The following is a 19,845-nucleotide window of genomic DNA, read 5'->3' on the forward strand; positions in this document are numbered from 1 at the left end:
TAAATAAATTGCAGGATTAAATAAACCATTCGCAGATGTCACAAAGGTTTATTCAATGTGGGAATGATGCCATGTTAGTTTCAATAAAGTGGTTAGTGGAAGAATGTTTCTGCACTACACATGGATTATTTTTTGTAGATAAATTCTTTATTGACAATTTTATCATCATTTTAATCAGAAACTGAATCTTGAAACCAAAGTAATAGAGGATTCAATAAACAAGGGCTTTTATTAGAAAAAACCTAATATCTGAGCACCGTTCGGAAATAATTAATCTTCATCTTTATTCTGCAGATAATGTATAGTTTTGTGCACCTTAGTGTGTGTGTGTGTGTGTGTGTGTGTGTGTGTGTGTGTGTGTGTGTGTGTGTGTGAACAGCTTATTTTCCTGTTCAATTCTCACAGGCAGATATGAAACAAGCACCGGTTGAGTTGAATAAGTTGCACATAAACAGATGTAAAACCCATTATAAAATCAACTCAGAAGACATTTTTGACCATGCACAACTATTTTCTCTGTGCAAAAATTATTTTTTAAAATTCTGTTTCCTTGCGGAAGCTGAAATACTAGAACAAATGAAATGAGCAAAGTGAAAAACGATTATCCCTGGCAGTTAATTCACTGTATGAATTTAAAACTGCCCCTTTAGCCTTTTTAAAAAAGAAAATCACAAATATAATATATTTGCAGAATTTACCCTCCTTCTTTCCTTCAAAATGTATTTCTTTTTAAATCATCTCCAGTGTGAAAATGTTATTTTTGAATCTTTTGATTCCACAGTAACACAATCAAGGCCAGAATCTGATTTTTTTTTTTCCGTTACCACAAAACAACCCCCACATTCATATGGCACTTTATATTATGGCATTTTATGTATGGCATATGACACTTTATATATAATTTACTTGTTTGAATCTTGATCCACATTTGCTTTTAATTTTAAATGCACTCACTACAGCTGGAATGAGATCTCTGGATTGTTACCTCATCTCTTCTGACTATGCCCCATGACATGATTGTTATTTTATGAGTATGTGTAAATTAAAAAATATATATATGAAAAGACATTCACTGAAGTGCTTCAGTGCAAGTCCTGCACTTCTCAGTACTGCAGATAGGGGCGCTTATATCCTTTGGTTATGTTGGTTGGTGAGACTGCTAAGCAGAGGTAGCAACAAGTGATCAGATAAAACGGTCAGATATGATGCAACTGACCAGAGGGGGGTCTAATGCCTAAAGTTGTGTCATAGCTGCCACCGAGGCCAGGCCAGGCTGAGCAGATGCAGCATTAACAACAAAGATTTGGTCTGAAGATAGATAAAGGTGCAGGAGTCTTTTCTTTATGTGTTAGCTTAAATTGACTGGAAACATGCATCATCCCAGGTGCTTGTGATGTTGTTTTTCATAGCCCACAGCATTGCTCGAACTGGAACCTGTCAGTGAAGCAGTCATTGTGACATCATGCAGATTGGTGCTTTGACTGATTTGACAGTGCAGGTTTCTTCATTACCTCACTTACCTAAGTAGTCCTTGTAGTCCTTGAAGTATTTGTGCCTCAGGCCACGTCCATCTGTTAGTGCAACGGAGCCAAAGTCAAAAAAAGAGGAACTGTTTTATTTCTAGCATCATACAAATATTCATTACATCAGCCTCCTGAAGTGCCTGGAAACATAATGGTAGAAACCTAAATCAGCAGTTATCAGCTTTGATTTTGCCGTACCAGAATTGCCACGTTGCTTAATGCACTGTCCCCTGTTAGGGATGCCAGCAGTGGGGTTTCCGGGGTTGATGATGTGGCACTCATAGCCAGTGGGGCAATGAAGAGGCTCGTCTCCATCTTCAGTGGTGCTGCAGGCCTCAGCTGGGGGAACAGTCCACATGGCACATCAGGGGTTTTCATAAAGAAGGAGGAAATCTTCAGCATTAGCACATTCAGATCTTTTGGGTTTAACACAAAAGGCGGGACAATAGTTTCATGGGTATGTAGCCATTAGTTTAATTTAAAGTGTGTAAGTCAGCTCACCCTGTAGAACCTCCTCTGGACCATCCAACAGCCAACCGTTACCACCCAACCACCGAGGTTTGGGCTGAACAAGCCAGTCCAGTACTGTTGAGAACACACAGACACACAGGTCATGTGTTATCATCTCAGCTATGACGCAAATCTCTCTGCATGCTTGAATATGGAAGGACACCCACCAGGTGGCGGCTGGACAGATTCTAGACAGGCGTAGATGCAGCCATTGTAGCAGCAGCGTTTATGGCGCTCGCACTCCGAGTCTGAGCGGCAGCCTGGGACCTCGCAGGCTCTCTCCGGCAGCATCTGGGGTGGCGGTGGACAGCGATCATTCTTCTGGTGCTGGGTGGACTGGGCGTGGTTGGGGTACTCATAGTCCTGAGCGGAAGAATGAAGACAGTGCAACGAGACAAAAGGTGAATTAATTTTTAACTTCTACCAAACAGATACTTAAGCTTTTTGTAAAAAAAAAAAAAAAAAAAAAATCACCTGACCTAATTTTCTGCTCCTTTTACTTTTCTATTTTTTTAAGGCCAAATACACCATTCTACTGAAATCAGTTGTGAATGACGGGGTGAAATGTGTCCTTTTCACCACTAGAGTGCAGAAAAGGATTGGTATATCCTCCTCAGCACAACACTGTGACCTCAGAAGCTCTGAAAGTTTGGATTCAGCATTCTTGCTTGCATAAATGTCTTGATCTGGAGGTTGATTTACTGTGGGAGAGCAACAGTTCCACTTTTTTTTTTTTTTTACAGTTCTACGAATATTTTTTACTCAGAAGTTGACATGAAGGTTTTACTATTGACACCATGTAGGATTTATTTTTTTTGTTAAATTTTATTTTAGATTGGACTTGTTACCTTAAAAAGCATTTAGAAGTTCATGCTTATTTCGTCTGCTGGTATCAAATATCACTTTCTGTGCCAGAGTATAAACAGACATTCATTGTTCTCAGCTGTGCGTGAGAAATATTTCAGCAAACGTACTACAGCTGCTAATTAACATTAAGTCTTACTCAGTTTGGTGTGCTACACTCTTACCCATGGCACCATTTAAACTATAATAATGGCCCCATTATTAATTGTAAACACACTGAGATTTTGCAACTGACAGGCCACAGCAGGCAGGCCTTTACACTGTAGTCTGATTCAACAAAATCGTTACTGCATCCTTATTTTTTGTGTCAGTTAGTCACTTTGGTTTAGCCCATTCTGAGTGTGTGAAAAACATGTTCTCTTTTTGTTCACCCCTATATTAGTAATTAGATAATCAGCTGGTGCATTGCACACATTAAATTGCCTCATTTATTTGTCAGGCAAGTCAGGTTATTTCGCAATAAGGAATAAAAAAAATAGAAAATGTCTGGCACAGAAGTGTTACCAACCCTTGGTTGTGTGTTTTTTCTAAACACACATTAAATTGTTATGGCAACTGCAAACTTGATAAGTGGGTGGTTCATAGGGGTGGAGGTGAGGGGTGATTGGGCATGGAAGGAAAGACTTCTGCTTTGAAAGGAATAATGGCAACCTTAAAGTTTCAAATATCAAATTTAAAGCTTAATTTTGTTGAAAAGTTCTTCAAAAAGGTTAAGTTTGAAAGCACTTCAAGGTGGCATATAAAGACAACTGCAACAAAACAGATGGTGGAGATCGGAGTTTAACAGAACGCTAACTGGATGTTAGCAAAGACATGGCACTTCATGCAAGGCCAATTTTTCTGACAGTATATAGCTCCATTCAGTAAGCGTTTAGCATCCACAAGTATAAATTATGCTATTACAATGCTTTGACCTAAAAATAGAGCATGATTAACTTCTTGAGTGTGAGGTAACAGTCTTGGATTTGCAGGGATTGTCACTAATCTAGATGTGATAAAAAGCAGATCACATCTTTGCTGACGTGTGTTTGAACATGAATCTACATACAGTTTACACAGCATTTGGTTGCCATTTCCATGCTTAGGCTTTCAATCACCACCACTACAATTATTTATATGAATGAGTACTACAAAGTCTTCTGTGATTGGATAATAGCATAATAGCGACAACCGTCTGCCCTTGTCTCACATCCGATCACCACAGGTCAAGCGTGCTCTTCCTGTTTACACGGTCCGTCTGCAGATGCAGAAATTCCTTGGAATGCTGATGCAAATGTTCGAATTCAGTATCTTTCTGGGAAACATTCATGCTCCTTTTGATTTTTGTCATTAACTCCTTGCTCGAACTCATCTGCCTCCTTGTCTCTGTACGCCAACAATGCTGCTGTGATATTTGTTCTAAGCTGCCGTACACAATCCTGTGCTCATCCCGTCTCTCAGAAGTTTGGTACTTATTTATACTCCTGTCTGTGCTGCTGTAGACACTGCCTGTGGGCATCTGTCTGATGTGTATCTGTGGAAATGAATTTTCCCTGTCTTTCAGAAGTTCTTTTCTTCTTGATCCCCCCTCCCTTTTTTCCGCTCTCCCTGGTGTTGAAAAACAAGCCATTGATCTTAGAACTACCCCTTTTTTTCCTTTTAGCTTGTCTCTTCCTATCTTGCCTTTTTAGTGCCCCTGTGTTTCTTGTGGAGAGCAAAAACTAAAAATACTCTCCAATTTCAGAATGACACTGAGAAGTCAGACAGACACTAAATTTGTGGACAGACCCACATCTGCAAGGACAGAAAGATATGTTTGTCTTACACCTGAGCTTACCAACATACATCATTGCATCAATGTTTTCATTTCAGAAATTCTTATTTGTATTTTACTAACAATGATCTGCAATATTAGAAAGGACTTAATTGCATTTGTGATGTATGTTTTCTTCTTCTGAGCTTGGTCTTGCTCAAGGTTTCTTCCTGTTATAAGGGAGTATTCCCTTCACACGTCACCTTAGCTTGCTGAGGGAGGTTTCTGTAAAATCCCTAGATCTTGTTGATCTGCAGAGGAGACTTATGGGAGACATGCAGGCAAACATGCTGACAGACACGGAGGCAGGAAAAGCAGTCCTAGGGACACATATGGCAGGTAGTTTAAACGACAGTTACGAACGCTGCCTAATTAAAGTGCAAACTAGCTTTCTAAATGAACATGACATTGGTCTCATAAACTCATTGACAAGATTTTAATATATTGTAAACTCCATATCACATTACTTTGTTAAATATATGCAAACATGTTGATGCATTAAAATATCATAAAGAAAGTTTGAGGCAGAGGTCATGACCTCCACACATACAACATTGATGATACCGTGTCTGTACTGTGGTATGCAGAGTTACACCACGGTGTTGCTCAGACGCAGGTTTAATAAACGCAGTAACGGAGACAATCTGTCTGCTGCCAAAGAAAACAACTGCCTGGGTGACATATCTAATGTCACCGACCTACAATTTGTGTCAGATTAAAACTAATGTGCTGTCAAGTGTGTTTTCAAGTCATGTGACTGAGAGCAGCCCGAATAATTAACAAAACTACTGGTGAGCTTTATGCAAATGCTAACAGTGTTTGCAAGCACATTATCTGTCAGTACACACAGTCAGAGGGATCCTTTATAGGCCCTTAGGCAGGACTTCAGACCTACATTATGGAATGTGTCTCGCAAGTCAGACAAAGAAATACAGAGAGCTGTCACTTCATAGCATCGGGCTAAATAACTGCTGTTGTATGTTCACATTGAGTCTTGTTGTGTAATCATGAGGCATTTTTACCTATTGTGTTATTTATTCTGTAACATCACATTTAGGTTTTCTTCAAGTGTTACATGCGCTGCACCTTGCAATGCTAGATGGTGTCAGACCAGATTCATAGCTGGTGCAGCTTTTGTCCTCTGCTCTGACGGTTGATAAATACACGTGCCCAATTTGGAGATAATGTCACAAGTTGTGCTAACCTTCCTGAAGCCATGCTGAAATTGAGGCTTTTGCCAGTCATATTTGACCACTCACATGTGTTTTTCCTCAGTCCTTTATTTCACCCACACCTTCATTCTCTGCTGCTGCCCATGTCGATCTTTGTAACTCAAAGCTCCCCCCATTGTTGTAAGACAAGTATTATCTGGCAGGTGCTTTCCACATCTATCACAAAGAAGAAATTACAAGGGCTTCGACTTTGACTCTTTTGGCAGCAGGAGATGTAAGTAAAAAGGATTGGATGTGAATTTGATCCCTAAAAAAACCCAGCAAAATCAGCTTGTGAACACAATTTGTCTAAATAGAGTTCACAGATTGACCAACTGACCAGATCATAATAATGAAACTTTACCAGGAAATGTGCTTTGTTAAGACCTGAATGATCAGGGATTTAGCTTGAACAAACTGTACTGATTTACCCTTGTTACAAAGGTCAAAGGTCAGAACACAATATGAAGCCAAAATTGTAATTGACTAAAGAATTTGAAGAATTTGAAAACATTTAATGTTTAAGAACAAATTCTATATTGCTGCATTTCACCGATCAATTTGAAGGACTTGGTTTTGTTTGTGTATTTCTTTAACTTTCAAGAAACATTCCATAATGTAGGTCTGGAGTGCTGCCTGAAGGAACATAAAGGATCTCTCTCACTGTGTGTGTGTGTGGGGGGGGGGGGGGGGGGGGGGGGGGGGGGTGTTAAAAAAAGAAAGATTGAACGATGCAGAGATGAAAAGGCCAAAAAACAAACTCCATCTGCTCTGCCGTCTCAGCATGTTCCCATTACAGCGGCTTTGAAGCAACGTCCATCATGACGGTGCTTTTGGCCCATTCTGGGAGCAGGGAGACATGGAGATGAAGAAGAAAAGGAATTTTTGAAGAGGGAGAAATGAGAGGCTGGTATGCAGAGTGAGGGGAAAGGTGACTGCGGGCTATTGAGGGGGCAAAAGGCTAAAAGTTTTATATGAGAGAGGGAAGCGAGATAAAGACAGAGAGGAACAGAGGGAAAATGGCCAAGGTGGGCATAAACCAGTTGTAGAGTGAGAACATGAGCACACACAAGGCAGAAGAGGGTATAAAAAAGAGAAGGCAGCACGCTACAGTGAGCCGCCCTCATTAGGCCTGATCAATCACTTACACTGAGTTGCTTTAACAAGCAGGGGCCCAGTCTGCAAGTTCAGTTCCTGCCCTAATAATCCACTATACAGACACACACGCGCACACACATGCACACGCGCGCGCACACACACACAGAGGTTGTTGTACAGCCATTGTGTCCTTGAACTACTCACATGGAAAGTAGAAAATCTGTGACTTATTCCAACCTGTTGCACCCTCCACTTTCAAAACTGAAAATCTTTGCTGTCAATGTGGATTCATCATGCTTCATTTCAAAAACTCCTTTTTTCTTCCAAAATCAGAATACGCAATTAGTCAAACTGCATTAATTTAAGTGGCCAAAATGCACTAAATTAGATTTTAAGGGAAAGTTTGACAAAACTAACAGTTTAATGTTGTGCTTTTAATTTATTTCATTAAACATAATCCACAGGATAAACCTGTTGGTCATAACTAAGATTTACATAAAGAATTAAAACTGTAATGTCCTGTTAAATGAAAAATATACTGTTATATTTGGTCTGTATAAATTATTAAGGTTCATTGTATCAAAACTTTCTAAAACATAGTTGAATTTTAACTATGATTTGATGCAATTTTTTTTTACAACTTACAAGGAGGAAAAAAATCTCTTAAAATAATGTAATGCAATTTACAATGGCACCTTTTAACTTGATTTATTTTAATAATTAGGGTAAAGTCAGTCCGTTCACGTCTCACCTCACCCACAAAAGTGCCCTGTTGGTGCGAAAGCTGTGCTGCCTGACAGAGCCTCCACTGTTTCAAATACTTTCACTCCAACTTTGCTCTGAAATCAGCAGATAGATGAACTCAAAATTTGCAGCCTCACCTTGTGATTGAGCCCCCTTTTCCTGATTCTCCTGGCATTACTTCCCATGGACAGCACCACCAGGGACAGCAGCAGCACCCTACAGCCCGGCATGGTCTGTGCCCTGAAAACAAACTTTCTGTGTCTCCCTTGATTTCCTCTCTGCAGAGAAACTCCTCCTCCCCCTGTTCTAGTCCAGAATTCAGACCTTTGTGGCTCCTCTGCAGCCTTGCCTTTCCTAGCCGGAGCAATAATTTGCTGCAGCTCATGTGCAGCCAGACATTACACAACCCCTCTCCAACAGGACCTGCCTTTTTACCCGCCTGGTGGGGGGAGAAAGTGCTGAGCAGAAAGACTGCTATGGAAGGAAGAGGAGAAAGGGGAGTGGGAATGAATGGAGGCAGTGTGGGGATGAAAAGACAGGAGAGGAAGAGAGAGACAGCAGTGGTCCTTGCAGAGTGTTTGCCTGCACAACGCATGGACATGCCGCTGCGAGAGATTGGGGGAGGGGGGGCAGTGCAAGGAAGGCCTCTCCCTTGCTCCCCTGTTGGATCCTCACAACATATCTGGTGATCCCTAAGGGAATTTGTTGGGAGCTGTCAACGTGTGGTCAGCTCACATTCTGTGTTTTGTGGCTCTGCTTCACTTGTTGTTCTTGCGTGCAGCCCTGCTGGAAGGATAATGTATGGTTGCTGCTAAGTGGGGGCTTCCAAAAGCACTCGATGACTCCCAGTCTGCAGCACCCGCATGTATTTTAACCATTAACAGCCCAACATCCTTGTTTGCATTCCTGATTTCTCTCAGGAACAGTGTGTGTTATGTATCTAACATTGTGCTTGGAACACACCTGAGTAAGGATTAGGTTAGGATTTAGTTGCTGGGACCCATAAAGAATACAGACAGGGGCACTTCTGGGAAAGTGGGCTACTTTTATCTTTCTCCCTCTCTTACTTCCTGTTTCACATGTCTATGACACTCCCACTCCACCCCCACCTTACTTACAGTACCAATCACAATGAGTGCATTGATCCATAATGTCAAGATTAAAAATCCCCACTAAATCAACTACTACTGCATTCAGTGGCAATGATTACTCATGAAATCAATAAGGAATGAATATTAAGCAGAGTGTCTTTATTGGTAGATATAAGCAACTGCCGAAGATCTGAATCAAAGATATCAAAGTTAAAGTTCTTTGTCCCCTGGAGTGATGCGTCACACACAGTCATTTAATGGTGCTTGCCTTTAAAATGCAAAATGGACTTTTGAATGAAGTCTCATTTTAAATTCAGCCATTATTAACATGGAGTCTGTTACAATGTCCTCAATTTGTACACATTTTAAAATGAGATGGTCTGATTTTCCAAAACAAAATGTTTTTTTCCTTTCCCCGCATGACTTGGCAAGGGGGGTGAGGGGTCGGTTGTGGCGCATCCAGACAATGCTGATTCTCCCAGTCGTTTCTCCACAAACATCATCCTCATCCTGCCCAGAAATCTGTGTAACCTGTGTAATCTTTGCAAACAAAAAAATTAAATGAATATCTCTCTCTTTCTCTCTCTCTCTCACACACACACGCACGCACGCACGCGCACGCACGCACACACACACACACACACACGCACACGCACACACACACACAGAGTGGAGCGTCTGTGGATCTCATGAGGCGTCGTCTGTCTTTATATTAAATGTTTCTCCTCTTTGATTCCAGCCTGATGCATTACTGGGCTCCACAAATGAATAAGTTGTTCATTTTCTCCAAAGTACATAAAATGTGTTTTTTATCGAAACATCGAATTTAGCAGTAATAAGTATTTATGGTGTTATTGTAGTAGGGAGAGGTGCATGGAAACCCCCAGAAATCAGCTGAGGTACCCTTGAGCATAGTATCAACCCCCAAAATAGGGGGTGTGTTGTGGTTCTTGAACACAACTCATTTCTTCCCTCCTCCCTTCACCTGCAGGAGCGACTGCCAGGGGCGGGCCGATCCCTGTGGAGCGCTGAGCCGCTGACGCACCTGCAGCTCATTGCGTTAATTCGGCAGCTACTTAAACTCACCTCTCGTTGCCTCCTGTGCTGGATTGTTGTTTCGCCTCTGCATCTAGCTCCCATCCGTTGTGATTTCTAGTTTTCGCCTCCTGTTTTCCGTGGTTTCTTCTAGCCTGTGAGTTTGTTCCAGTGCCTCGTTACTGCGTTTTCATTTGTACCTTTTCTTGACGGGTTTTTCTTTATGGTGACGTTAGTTCGTAGATTTTCTGTTGTTACTTTGCTAGAATTGACTTTCGTTGCTATTTTGATTGACTCCTTGTTTTGCACCTTTTGTTATTAATAAAGAGCCATATCCTCTACTCTGCATCTGGGTCCAGGCCTCCTTGGCTTCCCATAACAGAACAATCCGGCCACTATGGACCCAGCACAGTCAGACCTGCTGAAGCAGACGCTTTCCGCGCAAGCAGCGCGGGTCCACCAGGTAGAGTCGGCTCTGCGCCAAATGTCAGAGCACATGCAACGCATCACGGCCGGTGTCTCTCAACTCAGCGGTCAGCTGGCGGCCTTGGACGAACGGCTTCCTCGCGCACAGCACACCGCAGCGTCGGTCCCGGTTGACAGCCCGCCGACCAACCCTGCTACACAACCACGTGAGCCCTATATCCCTATCCCAGGAAGATATTCAGGAGACTTGGGGACATGCTCGCAGTTTTTGCACCAGTGCCAGTTGGTTTTTACCCAGCAACCCCTCACCTATTCCACCCCGCAAGCCAAGACTGCCTTCATCATGAGTTTGCTCACCGGACAAGCCTGGTCCGTAGCTGTCGCCACACAGCGACCAGAGTTGATATATGATTACGCCGGGTTCATGGAGGAGATGAAGCGGGTGTTCGATCACCCGGTGACAGGAAGACAGGCGGTGAGCCAACTGCTGGACCTCCGACAGGGTAACTCCTCCGCTTCTGAGTACGCGGTAAACTTTAGCATCCTAGCGGCAGAGAGTGGGTGGGGGGATTCAGTCTTGCAAGCCATATTCCTCAAGGGGCTAGCAGGAGAGCTGAAGGACGAATTAGCTGTTCGTGATGAGTGCCACTCCCTTATTGATTTAACCATCCGCATTGACAATAGGATCAGGGAGAGAGCCAGGGAGCAGCAGGTGACGCAGAGGGGACGGTTCCGCACCTACTCTGTTTTACTCACCTGATTCCTTCCCAAGATCTCCTGCAGCCTCCCACTACGCCCAGGAGCAACCACCGCAGCCCGCAGAGGAGCCCATGCAGTTAGGAAGGACACGCCTCACGGCAACCGAGAGACAACGCCGCATGCAGCACCAGCTCTGCCTCTACTGCGCGCAGCAGGGACACTATATTTCCCGATGTCCTGAGGTGCCAAGGGGACGGGGTTCACCTAGAAGCCAAGGGACCGAGCTGAGTCGTATCTCTTCCTCCTCCTCGTCAAGGATCCAAATCCAAGGTACGATCCATCTCCCTGAACACTCCGTCCCTACTCAAGTGTTAGTGGATTCCGGTGCAGATGAAAGCTTCATTGACTTAGACTTTGTTAACACTCATGGCATCCCCACTTACGACTTGTCGGTCCCGAAAGAGGTGCACTCAGTAGATGGTAAACTTCTAACGTTAGTAACGCGCAAAACGCAACCTCTGAAATTGATTCTCTCCAGCAACCACCACGAGTTCATAGAGATGTTTGTTATCTGCACTCCTCTGAATTCCATCATCCTGGGCATCCCCTGGCTGAAGCTCCACAACCCCCACATTGATTGGTCTACTGCCACCATCCGCAACTGGAGTAACCATTGCCACGCCCACTGCCTTAAATCCGCTCTGCCAACCAGGCCCACGAACCCATCTCCAGCACCCGAGGAGATCAACTTAACCAATGTTCCTTCCGACTACCACGACCTGCAGCAGGTTTTCAGCACAGCATCTGCCTCCTCGTTACCCCCCCCATAGACCTTACGAATGCGCCATAGACTTGCTCCCCGGCGCCACTCTTCCCACCAAGAGACTTTTTCACCTTGCCAAGCCAGAGCGGGAGGCAATGGAGAAGTACATTACGGAGTCAGTGGCAGCCAGTCTCATTCGTCCCTCCTCGTCTCCCGTGGGGGTGGGGTTCTTCATAGAAAAGAAAGATAAATCCTTACGCCCCTGTATTGACTACACCGGACTAAATGACATCACTGTGAAGAACAAGTACCCTCGCCCTCTGATTGACTCAGCTTTCAGCCCCCTAAACAGCACTACGGTGTTTACTAAATTAGATTTGAGAAACGCTTATCACCTCATCAGAATCCGGGAGGGGGACGAGTGGAAAACGGCTTTCAACACCCCGCTAGGCCACTTCGAATACTTGGTGATGCCCTTTGGACTCACTAATGCCCCTGCCGTGTTCCAATGTCTAGTCAACGACGTGCTGCGGGATCTGCTGAATAAGTTGGTGTTCGTTTACCTGGATGACATACTGATCTTTTCCAGGTCATTGGAGGAGCATGTTGGGCACGTGCGGGAAGTGTTGAAGAGACTTTTGGAAAATAAGCTGTACACCAAAGCAGAAAAGTGAATTCCATACATCCTCTGTAAGTTTCCTAGGCTTTGTGATTGAGAAGGGACAGCTTCGCACAGATCCCTCCAAGGTGGCAGCAGTCAAGAACTGGCCCGTGCCCACTACCCGCAAGCAGCTTCAGCGTTTCTTAGGCTTTGCCATTTTCTATCGACATTTCATACGGAACTACAGCCGCCTGGCAGCACCACTCGCACGTCTCACGTCCCCCAAGCTCACTTTCGTCTGGTCTCTAGTTGAACAGCAGGCCTTCAAAAAACTAAAAAACATATTAATACCCCTGTCCTTACGCACCCAGATCTGGAGCGACAGTTCGTGGTTGAAGTTGATGCCTCGGACTCCGGGGTAGGGGCCGTCCTCTCTCAGCGCCAGGCCACAGATAATAAGCTTCACCCCTGCACCTTTTTCTCACGCCGTCTCTCCCCAGCAGAAGCCAATTATGATGTAGGTAACTGGGAACTCCTGGCAGTGGTCCTGGCTCTGCAGGAGTGGAGGCACTGGCTGGAGGGAGGGACACAGCCTTTCATCGTGTAGAGGGACCACAAAAATCTTGCCTACCTGCTCGCCGCCTGAACTCACGACAGGCCCGCTGGGCCTTATTCCTCGGCAGGTTCCGCTTCATGATCACGTATCGCCCTGGCTCGCGGAACACAAAGCCGGATGCACTCTCCCTTGTTTTCCTTGGAGGAGAGGGAGCCCTCCAGGGAGACCGTCCTGGACCCGGAGTATGTGCTGGGCGAGGTCCACTGGCCAGTCGAGGCGGAGGTGCGGGAAGCGCTCCAGGGACAGTTGGTCCCAGACGGATGCCCGCCAGACCGGCTGTTCGTCCCACCGTCTGCCCGGTCATCGGTACTCTCATGGGGACACACCTCCCGAATAGCCTGCCACCCAGGAGTTCATCGCACCTTAGCCCTCATCCGACAGCGCTTCTGGTGGCCATCCATGGAGGCGGATATCCGGACCTCTGTTGCTGCGTGCACTGTGTGTATGCGCAGCAAATCTTCACACAGGGCCCCCGCAGGGCTTCTGCAGCCGCTACCTATTCCCCCTCGTCCCTGGTCCCACATCACTGTGGACTTCGTTACCGGACTGCCCCCCCTCGGAAGGTAACACTACTATCTTAACAGTGGTCGATCGTTTCTCCAAGGCGGTACATTTTGTTCCCCTTCCTAAACTCCCCACCGCCTTGGAGACAGCAAACCTCCTGATTCAACATGTTTTTAGACTCCATGGAGTTCCGCAAGACATTGTTTCAGACCGTGGACCCCAATTCACCTCCCAGGTGTGGAAGGCGTTCTGCCGGGCCCTGGGAACCACCTCCACTTACCACCCCCAGTCCAACGGACAGACGGAACGAGCCAACCAGAGTTTGGAGGCATCCCTGCGTTGTGTGGTCTCCCGCCTCCCGTCCTCCTGGGCCTCACATCTACGCTGGGTGGAGTATGCCCAAAACTCTCTTGTCAGTGCAGCAACCACTCTGTCTCCCTTCATGGTCAACCACAGCTACCAACCTCCTCTGTTCCCCAGCCAAGAGTCTGGCGCGGCAGTACCCTCGGTCTGAGCCCAGTTCCACCGGATCAGACGGGTGTGGCGGGAGACTCAAGCCGCACTGGACAGGACAGCGGAGCGTAACATCTGTTGTGATTTTTAGTTTTCGCCTCCTGTTTTCCGTGGTTTCTTCTAGCCTGTGAGTTTGTTCCAGTGCCTCGTTACTGCGTTTTCATTTGTACCTTTTCGTGACGGGTTTTTCTTTATGGTGACGTTAGTTCGTAGATTTTCTGTTGTTACTTTGCTAGAATTGACTTTCGTTGCTACTTTGACTCCTTGTTTTGCACCTTTTTGTTATTAATAAAGAGCCATATCCTCTACTCTGCATCTGGGTCCAGGCCTCCTTGACTTCCCATAACAGGGTGACTTATATATGAATGTATGCTGCCTTCACCCATATGCAGTTGTGGTAGGCTCCTTCACCCCACATGACCCCAGGGGTAAAAAAAAAAAATAAGATTTTAATGTTCTAATTAAGAGTTGGATCGTTGTTGGCTTGTTAGGATTATATTGAAAAGTTGTATGAAAAAGAGCGATATCTACCAGATCGACAATGTGAAACCTGTGGCAGCACCAGGCCGGGCTTCATAATATGACAAATTAGCATAGCAGCACTAAGATGTTGTGAGTGTCAGGCTTCAGGTAAAGCCAAACGATTTCAAAAGATTATTATTCTTTGCTACTATAAATGAAATGTCCCTTTTTAAACAGTTGTTCAGGTTTTTTTTTTTGTTTTTTTTTTTTATTTTATTTTTTTTAGTCAGGATCATTCCTACATACCTGTTGGTAAACACACAGCTGAAGGCACAAAAAATTAATAGAAAATAAATGAATTTTTGTCATTTTTAAGCAAAAGTATGAAAATTAAATTAAAAAAAAAAAAAACTTCATATCTTGCACTTCTGCAATAAGCAGGATAAATAGAAATAGAAATAATAAAACTTTAAATCATTCTGCTGTCACTTTAAGGTGAAGCAGCGCTCTACTCTGGTGGCTTGCCTTTGTCTCAGTGTGCTGAGGCCTTAGTCAAGGCCGTTTAGTCCAAATAACTTCTGTCAGCCGGAGTCAGAGGTCAGTGTAAGGGGTCAGCGCTCTGCCCTGATGCGTTTTTTTTGTAAAAGCTGTTGGACAAAGGTGTTGACAGATGGAATCCTGAAACACCTGCGACAGACTGATGCACCTTATTAAGAACCGAGTTGGACTTTTTACATGTACAATAGAAATCTCCCTTTCTTTTTTTTAACTTTCTCATTGTTTCACTGGCCTAAAACCCATCCCAGAGTTTAGAGCGAGAACAGAGTGCAGATAAATTATCAACTTTAATGGATAGTTTCATAATGTAATGTTTTGGTCTGGTTTTACATACAAGAGGGTCCTGGCAGGCACATACACATCTATTGTATCTGTTCTTGTGAAAAAAAAACCTAGATATTCTGTGGATTTATTTGTCTCTGACAGGCCAAAAAGAACATTACTGGCGCCGTCCGATCCGTTCCACTTTACCAGACTATCAACAAACTCCAAGAGCATGGAAATAGAAACGTTCCTATGGAGTGAGCGTGTTCTGATGAAGCACTGCCGCATCAATGCAGGACAGACATCTGTGAAATATGAGATTCTCGTCTTCTGCACCATGGATTTTTTTTGTGTGTGTGAGGAATGAAGCACAATGTGCTGATGTGGGACAGCTGCTTAAAGATTCAAGATGAGATCAAGCAGGGAAGGAAGAAAACAATGGATGAGAACAGATGGGTTGATGAACAGCGTAATGGTTAACACACAAAAAGCATCTCATGTAGACTAAACATCTTTTATCTCTTGCATGCCTAAATTTCTTCTAATTTATACCATAAGAACAATCTCCCCCAATATTTTGAAATGCACATTAGCGATAGTTTACATAATAATGTGTTCTAAAATGTGGTCAGATGATTTTGGACACTAAATGCTGCATTTGCTGAAAATTCCACCATTTTATGAAATGATCTACCCACATTCAAAGGTTTGTTTTCAGCTTTGAAAAGATTACCTGAAGCTGAAAATTCAGAAATTCCACCTGGAACTTTTCCAGCCTTTCTTCTAAGCCCACATTCCTTTCATTTCTTTCCACTGTGCCTTCACAGCGACTGTTACATTCGTGTCCCCTTGTACACTTCAGTCAGTTAAAAACTTCCCCTTTTCAGCATCTTTTCCCACTCTCCGTCCCCTCACATCCTCCCTCACATCTCTGGGCTCCCGAGGGTTTTGAACTTAGGTAGGTGTGCTGCATTCCTGCACGTGACCTGCAGAAGGGAGGTCAGCAAAAGAAAGTAACGAAAAAAAGAATTGTTTCTATAGCAACACTGAGCTCTGGGCTTCCACTGTGGGGTCAATGTGACTGGGAAGCCCCGCAGTAAGTCCTGGTTGACTTCAAAGCTCTCTCTAAATTGGACTTGACACTAAATAATTTAATTGTGCCTCCACTCTCATGCAGATTTATGCAAGGAAGTGTTTGTACGTAAACTTGATATATCAGGCCTGAGGTGTTTGTCTGGGGCTCTGAAGTTGAGTTTAGTCTGCAAGTGGTGTTTTTTTTTTTGGTTTTTCAGCAGAAAAATAAATGAAAGAGCAGTGTTTCTTTATTGTCTTTGGTGGGCTTTAGGGCTGAACTTCACAAGCCCATCTGGGCATTATTTCAGAGGTTTCAATTCCCCATCACTTGTTGCAACTAAACAGCAGTCACCTTGACTCTGGAGAATTTGATTTGTTGGCCTACAAAAGAAATCTAAATGTTGGAAGTTATTCTTTCTGCTAAATACAAGGATCCATTTCTCTGCACGTTTCTATTCAAGCTCGGAGTGTGTTAATGCAACATCAAGATTTTACCAGTAGAGAACGCCGTTGTCACATTCTTACTCTTTCAGGAGTCTTGATAGAAGCTGAATGCAAACCCATTGAACACAAAGTACAGTACTTGAAAATTTTACTTAAACGTTCAAAATGTCAAACATTTTAGTGCACAGATAATGGCCAAACAATAGGGAACCTAAAGTATCAATACCCTAACCCTCCTGTGTATTATTAATTTCTAAAACAAGGCTTATTCATAAGTAATTATATGAAAATATGTGCATAGACTGACCCACAAGCCTGATGAATGTGCTATTTTCTTGAAGGACAACTCTAAATGAGGGAACATAATCTCTTAAAATTTCACCACAAACGTTTTTATTCAAACTGATTTTTCTTAATAACTCTTGCTCACTGATGTATACTTGTTAGCTGCTGATTGATATGGTAAACGCCCATTATTTTATTTATTTCAGCTCTATATCCAGCATAAAGCTCCTCGGCACGCTAAGCTACTTGACAATAAATGCATGTGCTGCTTCTAATCTAAAAAACCTGAACCAAATTTGCAAGAGCGATTGGTTTTCATTACACATTCAGTGTTTTTGCTGTATGCATAGGGCCTGTGGATGTAAAAGTGCAAAATCCCATTGATGATATCATTTTGGCTTCATTTAAAGATAGATTTTTATGAATGGAGGCAAAATACATCAGTGAGGACTGAAGATGTAAACCTGAGTCCTTCCATGAAGAAAACCGAATTAGCAAACTCAGGCGAATCCTCATAAACCCATCAACTCTGATCTTCGAAGAACTGACCATTACAGTAAAAAAGGTATAAATAACATAACAAAATAACAAAATCATCATATTAATACTCTATTCTGTAAGAGATAACAAGAGATTTGAGAACAAATTAATCAGGCATTTTCACAGATATTAGCCCTGTGACCGACTTGGAACACTTGATCTTTCATAAATGGCCATCCAGCAGATCTGAAGTAATGCCTTTTGTCCCTTACAGCCAAATCCATAGACCTGGTATACGCAGGCCTTACTCAGAGGCACTTTCTGGCATGCCTACATTCTGAATGCCAAAATCCCCACTATTAGTATTGCCTCCAGACAATTGGGCTGATGTTTTAGAGTTCTGCATGAAAACAGGCAATAACCTCAATAATGTTGTGAGGCTCAATTGTCTGATGATGTTTTTTTGGCTGCACGATAGAGAAATATTTCAGTTTGTCCTGCAGGTAGCCATGAATAATTTGACATCATTGAAATAAGAATGAAAGAAATAAAGTTCACAGTTTTCTGGATGTGATTGTGCTGCAGGAACAAGGTATGGGTTTATTCATAAGAACATTTTTGTATTACTAATTACTACACAGAAAGGATTTAAACTGCTCCAATGAAAGTACCGCTCATATAAAATCACACTGGTTGATAGACAGGTTGTTTAATAAAACAGAGTCACTCTCGTTTAATTCTATTAACACTCCACTGATATACAAAAAAACTGACCAATGCAAAGATCAGGGCATTTATTTTAACACAACACAGTGGGGGAAGGTTAAAAGTCAAATAAAAGAGTACATCTCTGTCAGGATGTGTGAAACCAACTGTCTGTTGTAATGAGCGTTTTCCGCCTTCAAAATCCATATTTACAAAACTTTCTGTTGTCACAACTTTATTGTCATGTGTTTTCACCTCAGTCAGCATCATGTAGAACACGCTGCATGTTGCGTGGATAAATGTCACCAGTCACAGAATGGATAGTCATCGGGGAGGAAATTTGATTTAGAGGAGAACGAAACAATCTTTGAAAAGAGATCAGCCATGAAATTAACACTATCATAAAATACTGTTAGAGAATCTTTACGTCGCTGCTCTGAATATAAAAAGCTAAGCTCCATCGGGATGGAGAAAAATTTATGATTAACTGAAGACCTGTGTTGCGTTGAAATCTCATCTCACTTGAAGAGCAAGACTGAAGCTGACAGTGTTCAATCACCTTCATTTCAGGACATTGAAGAATAGATCCTGGAAAATGAATGCCTTAACCTTGACTTGTCTAATTTTACATGTTTTTTTTCCTACACCCCAGTTTACATCTCAAACATTTTTCTTCTCTGTTTGATTTTGTCTTTCTGACAGTTCCCATAACTGTGGTTGACAGTTTACATTTTACACCTTTATATGAAAAGGAGGACCGCCAGCGCCCGTGAACGCCAACATCAGCTTCTGTAGCATGAGGCATGGGTCATTTCACGAGAATTAAGTTAAGGTAATGGTGTCAGCTATAGATCATCTGTTGAACATGTGTGGCAGACAATAAGTTTAATCATCACTGTGAACTTGTCTATAAAAGTTGCAATAAGAGCAGATTTGAGATGCATTCATTTATTTGATATGTCGCTGAGCAAACGTGGATTTATATGAGTTCCGAATGTGAAAATATACAAATTTAAATTCATGATGGATGCCTACTAATTCTGCTGTGTCTGTCCTCTTCAGTTGATCTCCAAGTTTTGTGTATGTCATTCAACATTTGGGTCTTCGAGCCAATACTTCATTAATCTGCCTTTGGCTGAGATCAGAGTTGTGACTATATACAATCAGGCTTATCACATTGGCACACTGCATTTTTGCTGCATTCTTCATTGGCAAACCCGACCAAGCACAACATTTATCTTGTTTGAGTGTTATTTTGTCCACATGCTTCAGGTCAGTGTCTTGCAGGAAAAATAGATTTTCACCCACATCATAGTTGTTTTGCATCATGAATAAATCATGTTGTCCTCCAGGATTTTTCTCTATTTTGTTACACTGGATTTACAGAATTCCCAGAGCCTGCTACAGAAAAATATCAACATGTTTGATGTCCGTTAAACATTCTGTCTATTCAGTGGCCCCCTTAAAACCTTCACGTGAACCTGTGGAGATTTACTTTTCTTCGTCTCTGTCCCACAAACACTGATAACTGTGATTAATCACTTTGATGGAGGACAATGTGAATATAATCACTAAATTATATT

General features: G+C 43.0%; 1 protein-coding gene and 1 long non-coding RNA gene across 5 annotated transcripts; one reads left to right on the forward strand and one right to left on the reverse strand.

Moving 5' to 3' along the window:
• Nucleotides 1-125: 125 nt before the first annotated feature.
• Nucleotides 126-8,240, reverse strand: wfdc1 (WAP four-disulfide core domain 1). 4 transcript variants are annotated; one of them, XM_057052751.1, is made up of 6 exons: nt 7,880-8,240; nt 2,201-2,396; nt 2,025-2,108; nt 1,722-1,939; nt 1,512-1,571; nt 126-1,434 (listed from the first exon to the last, which is right to left on the reverse strand). In XM_057052751.1, exons 1-5 carry the CDS (start codon nt 7,970-7,972, stop codon nt 1,557-1,559), a joined length of 606 nt encoding a protein of 201 aa, XP_056908731.1. In that variant the 5' UTR covers nt 7,973-8,240; the 3' UTR covers nt 126-1,434; nt 1,512-1,556. The 4 variants fall into 4 exon arrangements, with proteins under 4 accessions (XP_056908731.1, XP_056908732.1, XP_056908733.1 ...); XM_057052752.1 differs by having other exon boundaries at nt 1,521-1,571; nt 7,880-8,238; XM_057052753.1 differs by having other exon boundaries at nt 1,722-1,862; nt 7,880-8,220.
• On the forward strand, nt 2,305-19,616 carry LOC130536652 (uncharacterized). The gene is made up of 2 exons (XR_008953422.1): nt 2,305-2,434; nt 18,965-19,616. It is a non-coding gene; the product is annotated as an uncharacterized LOC130536652 (long non-coding RNA).
• The last annotated feature ends 229 nt before the right edge of the window (nt 19,617-19,845 follow it).

Source organism: Takifugu flavidus, chromosome 13 (genome assembly GCF_003711565.1).
Source record: "Takifugu flavidus isolate HTHZ2018 chromosome 13, ASM371156v2, whole genome shotgun sequence".
Taxonomy (NCBI): domain Eukaryota; kingdom Metazoa; phylum Chordata; class Actinopteri; order Tetraodontiformes; family Tetraodontidae; genus Takifugu; species Takifugu flavidus.

Coding starts and splice junctions, on each gene's coding strand:
- wfdc1 (XM_057052750.1), bottom strand. CDS start 7,972: ATGCCGGGCTGTAGGGTGCTGCTGCTGTCCCTGGTGGTGCTGTCCATG. Junction 2,397..7,879: donor AAAGGGGGCTCAATCACAAG/GTGAGGCTGCAA, acceptor TCTTCCGCTCAG/GACTATGAGTACCCCAACCA. Junction 1,572..1,721: donor TAAGCAACGTGGCAATTCTG/GTACGGCAAAAT, acceptor TTGCACTAACAG/ATGGACGTGGCCTGAGGCAC.